A 13,478-nucleotide genomic window follows, 5' to 3' on the forward strand; every position below is an offset into this window, starting at 1 on the left:
TATATGTAAAATAAAGTCTGCTGAGAATGGGCAACTAACACCTCCAATTTATGTGTGCGTCGTGAGTACTTCAAGTGAGATAAAAATAGTCTAGTCCCAGAGGGTCTGGGTCATATATTTTATGTCAGTGATATACATAGTAAGATAAACTGTTTATTTAAACATCTCAATAATAAAGTCAAAAATACGATACAAAACTAACTAATGTTATATTTTCTGGAATGGGTTTAAGTATGATCTGACCTATAGTAGCCAAAACAAAATAAGGCGGATGAGTATTTTCACCATCTAGTGGCGATCATTTTCCACACATATTGACCAAATTGGTTCAGACTTTAGTAGTTGGCCAAGTCGACCCTCTCCTATAGGCCTAGATGTTAATGATATAAACTCGTTAGTTAATTATCAAATTTAAAATGTATCTTATCATTTTTATAATTAAATGAAAAGTACATACTTTTACAAACATGTTTTAAGATTTAACAAGCTTCGTTATATTTCCTAACCCTACCTTACCTGGAATCACCATATCAACATCAAACTAACTCAGACTTGTGCAAGGTTAGCAATGTTATATCCTATCCTAACCAGAAATTCTAAACTAAAATCAGAAACAACTGTTCTTATATTTAAAACAATCCTCAGGCCACTGCTGATGTACGGCAGTGAAGTCAGGGGAGCGGCATCCCTCACAAAAAGGAAAAAAACTACAATCTTTTCAAAATAAAGTCCTAAGAATCGCAGTTAATGCTCCTTGGTTCATAAGAAATAGCCAATTGCATCGCGAATCACAAGTGGAGTCAATAGAGGATTATATCAAAAAACGGTTCATGAAGTTCCACTCCCAGTTGCCGACAGTTAAAGGAGCAGTGACCTACAACCTGGGAAACCCAACCTCAACCCAAAGATTGAAGCCCAGACTGCTGCAGGACATTCTTTTATAAATTTTTAATAAATATACAATTAATTCATAGTCACGTTACCTCTATTTACATATTATTATTATTATTATTATTCATTTTTTTTTCTTCTCTCTTCCCTTTTCAAATTAACTTATTTCTTTTTACTATTAGAAGACAATTGTTTGTTTTATTTAAGTGTACTAATATCATTATTTTTTGCTATTAATTTTACTTTCTTCTTTTATTAAGAAGCATTATTCTTATCTATTTATTTTATTTTATTTTTTTCTTTTAATAAGAACACTGTATATAGTTAGGGGTGTCATTTGTATGACTATACCCCCTCATTATCAACTGTTAAAAAAATATATATAATATAAGTTATATCAACCATGTAAGGCCCACCAGGCCGATCTGATATAAAAATAAAATAATATAATTTCCTAACTCTAGTTCAACACTATGTTATTTGGTTTTGGAGTGTATGCTTGAGAGCTAGCAGGATGATTTCAGAACTTCTGTAATCTCGCAGCCTTTGATCCCGTCATATTGCAGGCACCGAATTAGGCGAAGCTTATTGCCTTTTGCCAGTTATTGGATGCCATCTAGGCAATCCAAACCCATCTCTCATACGGAGACTGAAGTAGCCTGAAATTGTTTAGTAGGTCTGTTCCAACAACTGTTTTGGGAGGGAAAACCCGTACTGCGCATGCTCGCCACAGTTACTGACAGTCAGAAGTTGTTGGAACAAATCCGGTATAATAACAGATCCAAAAATACGAGCATATTGTCGTGTCATTTGTTTCAATGTAAACGGAACCGTATACTTTATTAATGAGCAAAAAATGTAGCATAATTTATTATAGAATTATTATTTTTGTTTTCGCTTGGTTTATATTGTATAAACTAAATATATTTTAAGGGAAATAAGTTTTTATTGTACTTTTTTGAGAATCAAATATAAAGACAATATAAATGAATCTATTGGTATTAATTCACCTATAATTTTTTTAATTTCCCTGTAAATTTTTGTAATAAATTTTCATCAATTTCCACCCAATAAGGTAATTAAGTTAAAACAAGGAAAATATTTTTACAACACATTTTCGATAGAAGTGGAGTAGGACTTTAATAAAGCTCATGGTCATCGACCTTGCGGGTTAATAAACTTACAGTATTTCACAAAACACGTTCGTAAATAGAATGGGGAAAGTAAATTGTGGGAATCATAAATCGAAAACATTCTCAAGCCCATGAATAAATTTTACAAGTATAATAATCATTTTTTAAATTATGAAGATTCTATTTTTAAAAAGTTGGCCAGTATACTGCTGCCCAAAATCAAAAAGATAAATCCTAAAACAATATGAACCTCTATTTTATGGGTATGAGCTTTTAGATGCGAAATTCAATTAAAATTCCTAAATTCTCATCCATAAATAATAATAATAATAATTATTAATTTTATTCATTAAGTTATATAGTATTTTTTAATGTAACTAAGCTAACATAAAAAATCAAAATTTAATTAAAAAAGATGAACTTGATGTAACACTCATCGTGTGTATAGAAACCCTGACACGTTCAGTCGGAATGAACTTGATCTAACATTCATCGTGTGTATAGAAACCCTGGCACGTTCAGTCGGAATGAACTTGATGTAACACTCATCGTGTGTATAGAAACCCTGGGACGTTCAGTCGGAATGGCAATCATCATTCAAAACCCCAGACTGATTTAATTACAAAGGCCTCAAAACTATCAGCCCGACTGACGCTTATTTGTAGCAGTATTCATAATCATTAGTTTAACATGTTAAAGCGTGTTAAATGGAAAAACTCTTATTAAATGGAGAAATATTTTGCTCCTTTTACTACGTTAAAACGATATAACATATAACATGGTTGAGAGTATGTTACTAGGTCTGTTAAATGAAGAATGACCACGCCCTAGGCGCTTAGGTTTACTTTGAGGTTAATAAGAATGTCCACCATTGTAATTTAAACTGAAACAGAAGGTAGCCAGTGATTGGCTCATACTATCCCCCTACTTTTTTTGCCACGTTTTGGCTTCACTTTTCCTCTCAGCTTACCCCCGCCTTCATACTTCTTCCTCCAATGTTTAACCCTTATGTTCATTTGTTTTTTTTCTTTACTATATTATGAAGATTTTTTTTTTTACTTTTATTTCTTTTATTTAAAAATTTAAATACAAACTGCCACAACCTAGAACAATGTATATTAGAGCTCTAAGTTTATACTTATACTATAAATGCAAGTCAAAATAATAAAGAATAAAATGATAATGTATAAAAATAAAATATAACAATCACAGATGTAACAAAAGTTTTTTTTTTTCTGTTGGTTCTATAGACCGTAGATCTTTGACCGCCCCAAACCAGCCTTCTTCACGATTGTCTATCCTGGGCTACTGCTTTCCAGTTTTCTGCAAGCAGCTTTTTCGTATCTTTGTTGATTCTATCTATTCATCTGATTTTTTTGCCTCCTACGTGGTCACTTGCCTATTATACTGGCATTCATTGTCGTGAAGAGGCGTTCTGATGGATTGCTTCCAGCCACACGTCCTGCCGATCTCTACCTCCTCACCTTCATATCGTTAGATATTGACTGAGCAGTCTCTGTAAGCAGTTCACTGTTAGTTCTTCTCCTCCATGTGTTACGGATCTGATTCCAGATCGCTCTTGTAATTGTACGTTGTACTTTCCATTCGAATCTCTCAATTTTGCATTTTAGGATACCTGTCAGAGCCCAGGTTTCGCAGCCGTATATAAGAGCTGGCTTTGTCATGCCATTGTGCACCCTTAGTCTAGAGATTCTTCTGGATTTCAGTAAACTTCACTGAGAAAAGAAGGCTCTGTTCGCGCTTGTTATAGGCTGGTCCATCTCAGTCCATTAAAACAAGTAAGGAATACTATTATACTATTGATTGGAGAAGTTTGTCGGGGGGTGTGGTCAGCAAAGAACAACATAAATAAACAAAACCATATTTATTTATTTTATGCCGACGTTTCGACCTGAGTTTCAGGTCTTTATCTATAGAACAAAAGAGATAACAACAACATTTAGAGAAACATACAATTGAAAAGGAATAGTATACAAACAAATTTAGAATTATACAAAATATTGAATTGCCCTGTTGTTTTTGTAGCCCTGATAAAGACCTGAAACGTCGGCATAAAATAAATAAATATGGTTTTGTTTATTTATGTTGTTCTTTGCTGATCGCACCCCCCGACAAACTCCTCCAATCATTAATCTACGGTCAACTGTCTACACCTCATTATTATAATATTGATTATACGAAGGTGGTTTGAAATGTTCTCGGAATGTACAAGAAAGAAGCGTCTTACCTCGGTGGAACAGCTTTTATTTTTCAACATAGTCTCTCTGCAGACTAATGCTTTTGGTCCAGCGATGTTCCACTGCCTTGATCCCATCTCGAAAATGAGATTTCAAAATACCTCTCCAATTCGGCTGTCAGTTCTTCCGTTGTAGGAAATCTCAGCCCACCTTGGAAAATTTTCAGCTTGGGGAAGAGAATAAAGTCTGATGGTGCCAAATGAGGTGAATAAGGTGGATGTGGCAACAATTCGTATCTCAGTTCATGAAGTTCTGCCATGGCAATTGCACTTGTGTGCGGGCGGGCGTTGTCCTGATGAAAGATAACTCTTTACCATGCCAAACCAGGCCTTTTTTCGCATATATTTTCCTGTAGTTGGTCTAGGAGGTTTGCGTAGTATTGGCATGTAATTGTTAGGCCAGTAGGAAGATAATATATCAGCACAATGCCTTTTGTATCCCAGAAAACTGAGGCCATGGCCTTTCCGGCCGAACGTATTGCCTTTGCTTTCTTTGGTGGTGGTTACTCAGCTTGTTTCCTCTTCTTTGACTGCTGTTTTGTCTCTGGGGTATAGTAGTGGACCCAAGTTTCATCTGCAATCACAAACCGGCGCAAAAAAAACCTTGTTGGTAGCGTTGAAAACGGGCCAGGTTTTGTTCGGACATTTCCAATCTGGTGCGTTTACGGTCCTATGTCAAGAGCCGCGGTACTCATCTAGCGGATAATTTTTATTCCCAATTATTGATGAGTGATATACCCGTTCAGATGACATCCCTACAACTTCAGCAATCTCACGCACTTTCAGTCGACGATCCTCCATGACCTTTTCCTGCACTTTTGCGATAAATTCTGGGGTCGTAGCACTTTTTGGCCGTTCACTACGCAGTGATTCCGAGAACTTTTCAAACCACCCTCGTATAAAAATCGGTATCAAAATAATCAATAATTAGAGGTTTGGTTTTAATTTATAGCCCTTAATTTATTCACCACCTCACTCATCACAATAGAAATTTATTAATTCTGCTATATATATTTATTAATTCTGCTAATATCTTCAACGAAAGGAATTATTTAAAATAACTACTGAAAATTACCTCGTGAAATTACTAAGCTTATTCAAATGTTTTAGTTCACAACCATAAAAGCATATGCTTGTTGTATAGTAAAAAAAGTACTCGGAATAATTAGGGAATGTTTCGTAAATTAGTTTCTTAGTTAATTATGGTTACATATTTCAAATTACCTGCTGAAACTACTTAAGTTTATTAAATGGTTTTAGTACATAACCGTAAAAGCATATTCTGGTAATAATGAAAAAAAAATGCTAGTATCACCTCCCGAACTTTGGCGTGCTGGGCCGATGCTGCACGCAAAGCAGAGAAACTATCTTGAATAATACCATATTCCAAAGTTACGTTATAATTTCGTGCAATGTTTAATGAATGCCCATTCCTATGTATATTTTAATATAAATTCTGCAGTCAAATATTAATCGTACCCAATGCAGATGCCTATGCAGCTCTAAATGATTTATTAACTCATGAAATCATTTTTTTATTCTTTTATTTATACAAATAGGAAATAGATGAAAACATATTATTTATAAAAATTGATGGTAAAAAATTATTTGTAACAAAATCATGGCGTATATACAATATAAGGATGTGATGGAATGGCGTATAAGGATAATATGTACAACTATAAGGATAAAAAGATAACTTAAAATTTACAATATTCCTCTCGAATCCAATCCTTACAGTCCAAAATCCTTAATACTCTTACTTAATACTTTGTCACAAATCAAACCATCCATCAGGACCTCAATGTCCCATATGTTGCCGATTTGGCCAGAACCAGATAGTAATCCTTTCATAATAAACTTCCCAACCATCCAAACCAACTAGTTTCTAACCTGGCTTCTCCTTCACCACCTAATAATCCTACTAGGCGTCTGAAAAGAATATGACCTCGAGATGTTCTTCTTTAGAAATGTTTTTGGAGTTCTATCAATGGGTAGATTCTCCACATGTTTGTATCATGTCATAATATAACTTAAAGGAAATTTACTTAATGTGTATATATGTATACAGTTGTAAATAACAATAAATAAATTATTTTTAAAAAAAACATTACAATAGCTTCCACAAATATAGAGCGGAATGAAGGGCAAAAAAATGAATTATTTCTAAGAAAAATCCTCAAATTTATATTTTATTCTTTCAAATACTTAAGGTAGAAGGAATATGGCATTAAAACGAGAAAGAAATGCTTTATTTAGCCAGGCTGCCCAAATAAGTTGAGTTGCTACATTACACAGCATACCAATCAATCCATGATCGTACATACATACAATGCATATATTCACATGATATAACAATAATTTTTTCTTTACAATCAATACTCGTCTACAAATATTTCATTTCCTTTTTTTTTTTTTTTTTTTTTTTATATCAATTTAACAATTTGCTGGTAGAGGTCTTTCCTGTGCATTGGTTATCCAAATCTGTGTCACGAGCCACAAAATTTCAAACTACCGGGGAATGGTTCGTTCGTTACAACAAACTTCGCCAAAGGCCATAGTAAGGTTTATTCTGCCAAGTTCCCTATTGATATTAACCGATATAAATTTCTTACTTTGCTATCTACTATACATATTGAACAATGTTTTTAAAAAATATCATATTTTTAATGCATTCTATTTCCCATTATCAAATCATTACAAAAAAAAAACTTAATTATGTTCTTATATTTGTGTTCTTAAACAATCAATATAAAAAAAACAGAAGTAGATTTGAATGAATGGGCTTTTAAAAGATTTAATAATTTTGACAAGCCCACTTCTATCTAGAGACCCTGAGAAAAAAAGTTGAGGCTGCAGATATGCCTGGGAAGCCCCCAGACCGTGACGGCGGTGAAGGAAACGGAGTCGATCCGGGGCCAGAGGCTACGGAAGAATAGATAAGAGAAAAATATACTTAGAAACCCCGTATCGCTCTGAGACAAGGAAGGGGAGAAGGAAAGGGAAAAAAAATCGAGTTTAGATTTATTGCAATCAATATATTTTTTTTTTTTAATAATATATATTATATAATAAAAATATATATTTTTTATATTTTATAAGACAATGTAACATTATTATCTAAATAAAAAATTACATAAATTATACGAGAAGATTGGGGGTGCGGTCAAAATAAAACATAACAATAAAAAATAAAATAAAACATTTCTCTCATCATTTCATTTTATTTATTCCATTATGTGAAGTGAATAATTTTACTTCATTATATATTATTTTTTATTTTCTATATTTATTGGTTGTTATCTTGTTCTGTTCTTAGCCCTGACGAAGGCTAGAAACTCTAGCCAAAACGTTGGAACGATTAATTAAATTATATCAACTTATTTGTTTTATTTTGATCGCAACCCCATCCATCTTCTCTTCGTATAAGTCATCCACGGTCAATTATCTCCCAAAATTAATTACGTAAATTATACTATAATTAAAATTTACTACTATGCTATCCTGAACAAGGACAGGTTCTTAAAACCATGTTAAGTTGATTTCATAAATCTCGAATCATTTCTACTCACAGAATCAAAAAATCCTGACATTTTGTGAATAGCAAAATATACCGGACGAATATGTGTTGACAAATTTGAACCTTCAAAGATTAAAATAACCGCTCATAATTTAGGAATCCTCTTATTTTTCCAACCCAAGTTAACGGAACGCGAACATTCTTAAATTATAAAAATTGTGGTTACGGGTTCTATAAGCAAGAAGGGAAAAGAACAAAGTTTCAAAATATGAACAGAGATTAATAGTGGCCTTAAAGCGTTTTTCATTCAAGAAACTGAAGAAAAAATATTCTTTGTTTTCGATGTTATTTTTAGACTAACTATTCTTATGCATACTGAATAAAAATTTTGTATCATATTATATGTAAAAATAAAACCTATAAGGTATTAGCCAATAGATGGGGTGGAAAAATACAGCAAATTCACCCGTTTTTGATTACTTTAATGAAAACTACGTATAATTACATGTCAAAATTGATGAGTCCACGAAGTATAGACAGGGGGTATGCAAAATCGCAAGCTGTTTCAAGACGTCAAAAAAAAATTAATTTGTCTTTCGGAGCTCTATGTCCTTAAAAAATTCCAACAACGCTAGAAAACCTAATATAGCTTCATTTAAAGTAGATTAAATGTACTGAAATATGAGTTAATTACGTTCGATAGTTCTCCAAATATAGCTTTATAAAAAAAGCAACATTTCATAAAAAATCAGTAGTTAGTGAATTTATTTTTATAAATATATTTCTCAAAAACCATTCGACGTACAGATGTTTATTAGGATTCAAATGAAAGCTAGTTTACTGTGCTATAAAGTAGTTTATTACGTTTATCTTCTTAGGGATAGTAGTTTTCATGATATTCAACAAAATTAATTCACAAAACATTCATTTCTAGATGTTCGGACAGACATTTTGGATTTATGAAAAACAATATCTCAGGATAGATGTACAGCTGTCTGCCAATACTCAAAATAAACGTAATTTAATTTACTGTGAAGTAATTTATGACACATATCTTTGAAGGGTTTTTCGTTCATATGATATTCGTATGTTTATTTATTATTTATTTCCTCGGCACTACAGCCCGGGTCGGGCCATGGGCTCCTCAAGAAATTCCTTCCACTCGTTCCTGTCCTACGCCTTATGCCACCAACCTGGCGCTACCCATCCCTACGCAATCTTGCCAGCCTGGTCTTGCCATCTAGCCTTCGGTCGCCCAATTTTTCTTTTGCCTATCATTTCATAACTCATGACTCTCTTTGGAATCCTTTGGCCATCTATTAGAACGACAAGTCCTATGAGTCTATTTATATTTATGATACGACCGATGGAAGCATCATTATATAATTCGTATAGCTCTTTATTACGTCTTTACCTCCAGACACCATTCTCTTGAATTGACCCGTAAATATGCCTCAGAATTTTTCTCTCAAATATTTCTAGTTTAGTTACATCTCTTTTGTTGAGAGTCCAACATTCTGACCCATATGTCACTATCAGTCTTATAAGAGAATGGTCTTGAATGGTCTTGAGAAGTATAGAATGGTCTTGGTATTTCGAGAGCTTAGCCTGGACCTGAAATGCTTTGTGAGACCATGATAGCTTCTATTTGATGCTGGTATTCTCTTTTCTATTTCCTTTGAAGAGCTATTTTCGGTGTCTATATAGGTACTCAGGTAAACAAAACCTTGTCCTCTTTTAAAATTATAATTATTAATCTGGAGGTGTGGGTCAGGATATCTACCACTTAATACCATAAATTTTGTTTTATCTTCATTTATTTTGAGTCCCATCTTTACCGCAAATGTCACAAACGCCTTAAAAGTGTTTATGAAGTCGGCTTCCGTTGTATGATATTCGTATCTGAATATGAACTTTGCATATGAAATTTTGTCCAAACAACAATAAATCAATTTATTTTATCATATATCATGGATTTTAAGATAAATGTCATAAACTACTGTATAGTACGTTAAACTAGCTTTAATTTGAGTGTTAATAGAAATTTATGAGTCGAATAGTTTTGACATATAGATTTCTCAAAATAAATTTAATAACTATTGATTTTTCAGTGCATTTTTTATGAAAGTTTGCTTTCTAAAATGCTACATCTTGGGAACTATGGAACGTAAATAGCTCTATTATGGCTTACATTTTATAAAATTTACTTCACTTTAAACAATGTTTTCTTAGGTTTTCTAGTCTTGTCGGTAGTTTAAGAGTTATAGAGCACGGAATGAAAATTTTTTTTTTAACGTTTTAAAACAGCCGCCATTTTGTATTTTCCTACCTATAATTGGTTGACTAAATCTTGAGTAGTAATTATACATAGTTTACATTAAATTAATAAAAAACTGGAGTGAAATAACTGCCTTCCTTCTCTTGTAGTCTGAATGTGCGCATTTTCTCTAACACAGCTTCCTTTGTTTTTAGTTTAATTACTCGAAGCGCAAAAATAGCTCGCTGTCATAAATAGTAAATTAGGTTTATCACAAGAAGCCATTTTTGTTTGTTTTTGTATAACCTAAAGCGGGTGGCCGGGGAGAGGTTAAAACTAGATGAAACCAGACATATCTGGTTTGGGGAAGCGCGGGACAAGGTTTGATTGTATTAGAAATTTACACTGAAGTAATACCAAATAAGGAAAACATAAAGTAAATAACGTTTAAAGAACCATTTACCTGTTGTACATAACCACTTTACGAGTACCAAATCTGCAAAAATACAGAAAAAAAAATATTATAAAAGAATCGGGGAAAAAATACTTCCACCGAACCCGTTGTAGACAAAGCTTCCAATAAAACAACATAAATGAAGACGAACTCCAGTTAACAAAAATTAGTTTTACATAACGATACGGTTAATGAAATTATACAAGCATATAATATAAATTTGACATGACAACAGCAATATAGTATTGTTAACACACAACAATAACAATAAGTACTTACCAATTATTAAATCACATATTTTCAATGACCTTATAGACAAATATTGTTACGAACAATCAACTAGTAATGATCATAAATGGTAATCATAGTATATAGTTATAGTATCAGTATATAACTGAATTTAAAAAAAATAAATAAAAAAATAATGCTTCATGGATTAAAAAAATTAAAAACTTTACCACAACAACCCATGAAGGGTCAGAGGGGGGGGGGTTCAGTACTATAGTCACTTTGTAAGGAAGTACTGTTACTAAACCAACGCTTGTACAAGGAGGTGATATGGTCAGAATCATGCTTGACTGCCTAATTTTTACCCAATTTATGAGGCTGGGTGGACCCCAGGAGGGTTCCAAAAATCCACAGGGTTGACTCACAGCTACAGTATAACAGAAAACAGATTCGAACTTAGTAGAATGAAATTGAAGTTAGTAGAATCGTGCATTGCCACGATGCCACCAAGCTCCCCATTCCATATTCCATCAAAATACATTCTCTAAATATATCCTTATCAAGAGAAAAAAATATTTTATTTTAAAGATTGTATTGCCTAACCACAGTGGGTTACTGCAATACACATAGTATACTATGTCTAGTAAAACAATTGTTAAAGACTTATTCAGAATATATGTAGGTATTAATTTAAATTAATCTAATATATAGTAGTAATGCAAGATTGTTTTGTTATTTTAGGATTTTTTTTTTCCTTTTCTTTATATACTTTCAAATTTATGAAGTGAAACATCTTTACCGACGTTCAACCAACTCAAAAAAAAATATGAGATTAAATTTACATCATGACACTAGATCAAATAAAAGTGGTGGTGGGTGGTGTGCAACACCGCTCAGTTCGAGCGGGAAAAATTTTATAATGAAATATGAGAGTAGAACCCTAGAGGAGATTATCAATATCGGCAGTGTCGATCCCATTCAGTAAGCTCCTGCTCTCGTACTCTTCTCTAGAAATGCAACTGCAGTGTAGTGTGAGATAAAATTAATGTATTGCCATATTATATATAACTTTTCTCCTAGAGACAACTCTGTTTGATTGCTCTCTGATCTACTGCCTTCTGAATTGTCCGCTTAACTCATCCTTATTCTGTTTAAATATTTTACATAATACTTTATTTTCAAAAATCTTAAGGCGCTATTCCCTTAATGAAAGAGGCAACGTAACGCAACCATAAAGAGTAGTAGGAAGGATAATAGTTTTCTAAACTCTAACATTTAAGTTTCTGGACAAAAGGTGCGAGCAAAGTCATTTCGAAATTGAAAAACAACATGAATTCCCCACCTTTAACCTAGGTTTTATTTCCCCATCAATTTGTTTGTTTTTTTATAACCTAAATATTTAAACATTTCAACCTGTTCGAATATTTTCTCCTGTATCTTATATTACCTAAACTGCTCCTGTTTCTAGAGGAAGTCAAAAATTTTATATTATTGGTATATATTTCGTGGGGTAGTTCCTTACTAGATTTTGACAAAGTAACTGTACTTAGTTTTATAGTTTACTCGTCCTTAACCTATGACCAATATACCAAACTATCAGCGTACTGAAGCACAGGTATTTAACAATTTTGAGATAAACCCTGCAAAAAGAAAAAATAAACGTTCGTTAAATAGCGACCACTAAAAAAAACTGGCGGAAAGTAAATTAACTTTACTCTACATTGTAGATCTCCAAAACCAGGCTGACGCAGTTCATGATAAAAAAAAAAATCATCCGCCAACGGCCTCAAGAAAATTAGTTTAGCTCCTACCTCAGGAACCAAATGAGATTGCCAATAAGCTGGGAATCAAATTGACTTCGATTTCCAATAATCTGCCAAGCCCACAAGATAACTGGAGAAATAGACCCATAATTAAATTGTAAAAAAATGTAATAAAGGAAGGAATTCGATAGATTATAAGAGAATATTCTGAGGCAGAGAATATTGTATTAATCGAATTGCCTTAAATTAAAAAGTATTAGATTGCTTAAGCCGATCTAAAATATGATATTAATTTCTCTAGAGACAGATAGTAATATTAAAATTTTATTAAGAAAAAATCCTTTGAAAATGGATAGCTCATTTGGGTTGTAGCGAAAGGGAGTAAGCGTTTCGATCACTACTCACCAGAGCGCTGCACCTCGAGCCTCAGCGAAGCTCTCAAATGTACTTATTACTTCATTTTGTAAAAAACATATTGTTATTTTTATATATTAATAATCTCTGTGCATTACACTTAGCAATATCTATACAATGAATAATAAATAATACCAAAAACAATGCACGAACCTATCTCAAGCAGACATGTACCGACCGCTTCTCGGTCACAGCCGCAAGGACTAGGCCAATAAATAAGGGACTCTAAATCCTCCAATTTGAACGATCGCCATCAGACCTGCGCCCGCAATTAGCCAGCCAAACAGCAGAGGTCAGTATGCCCAAAGCTAAAACTGTTGCTACCCCATCCACTTCAAAGGCCGGTACAGAAGAGGCCACGAACAACCCAGACAGCGCTACACCCACAATCATGGATGGTGTAGAGGAGGCCACACCCTGTAACCGCGGAGAGAAGAGACCCCCCGCGGACGACGAATATCAACAGGTGCCCCGAAAGCATGTCTTCCACCCACGAGCTAATGCTAACTCCGAACCAGCACCAATAGAAGTCAGTAACATGTGGGATGCTGTAGCTCCTAA

The 13,478-nt window shown here is 33.4% G+C and overlaps 1 protein-coding gene across 8 annotated transcripts in view; it reads right to left on the bottom strand.

Moving 5' to 3' along the window:
- MESK2 (misexpression suppressor of KSR 2) overlaps nucleotides 1–13,478 on the bottom strand; it is a 153,314-nt gene that overhangs the window by 92,505 nt on the left and 47,331 nt on the right. For 5 of the 8 annotated variants that reach the window (XR_001344307.3, XM_014432719.3, XM_014432716.3 and 2 more), the window contains one exon: nucleotides 10,522–10,554. The exons of the other annotated variants lie outside the window; for them this stretch is intronic. Coding sequence is in view for 4 of the 5 variants with exons in the window: in XM_014432719.3 (XP_014288205.1) it covers nucleotides 10,522–10,554 (33 nt within the window). In the remaining variant the exon portion in view is untranslated. The remainder of the gene's footprint in view (nucleotides 1–10,521; nucleotides 10,555–13,478) is intronic. 8 annotated transcript variants of the gene reach the window in all.

This window comes from Halyomorpha halys, unplaced genomic scaffold, assembly GCF_000696795.3.
Source record: "Halyomorpha halys isolate HHAL.00 unplaced genomic scaffold, Hhal_1.1 Scaffold1103.1, whole genome shotgun sequence".
In the NCBI taxonomy this organism is placed as follows: Eukaryota; Metazoa; Arthropoda; class Insecta; order Hemiptera; family Pentatomidae; genus Halyomorpha; species Halyomorpha halys.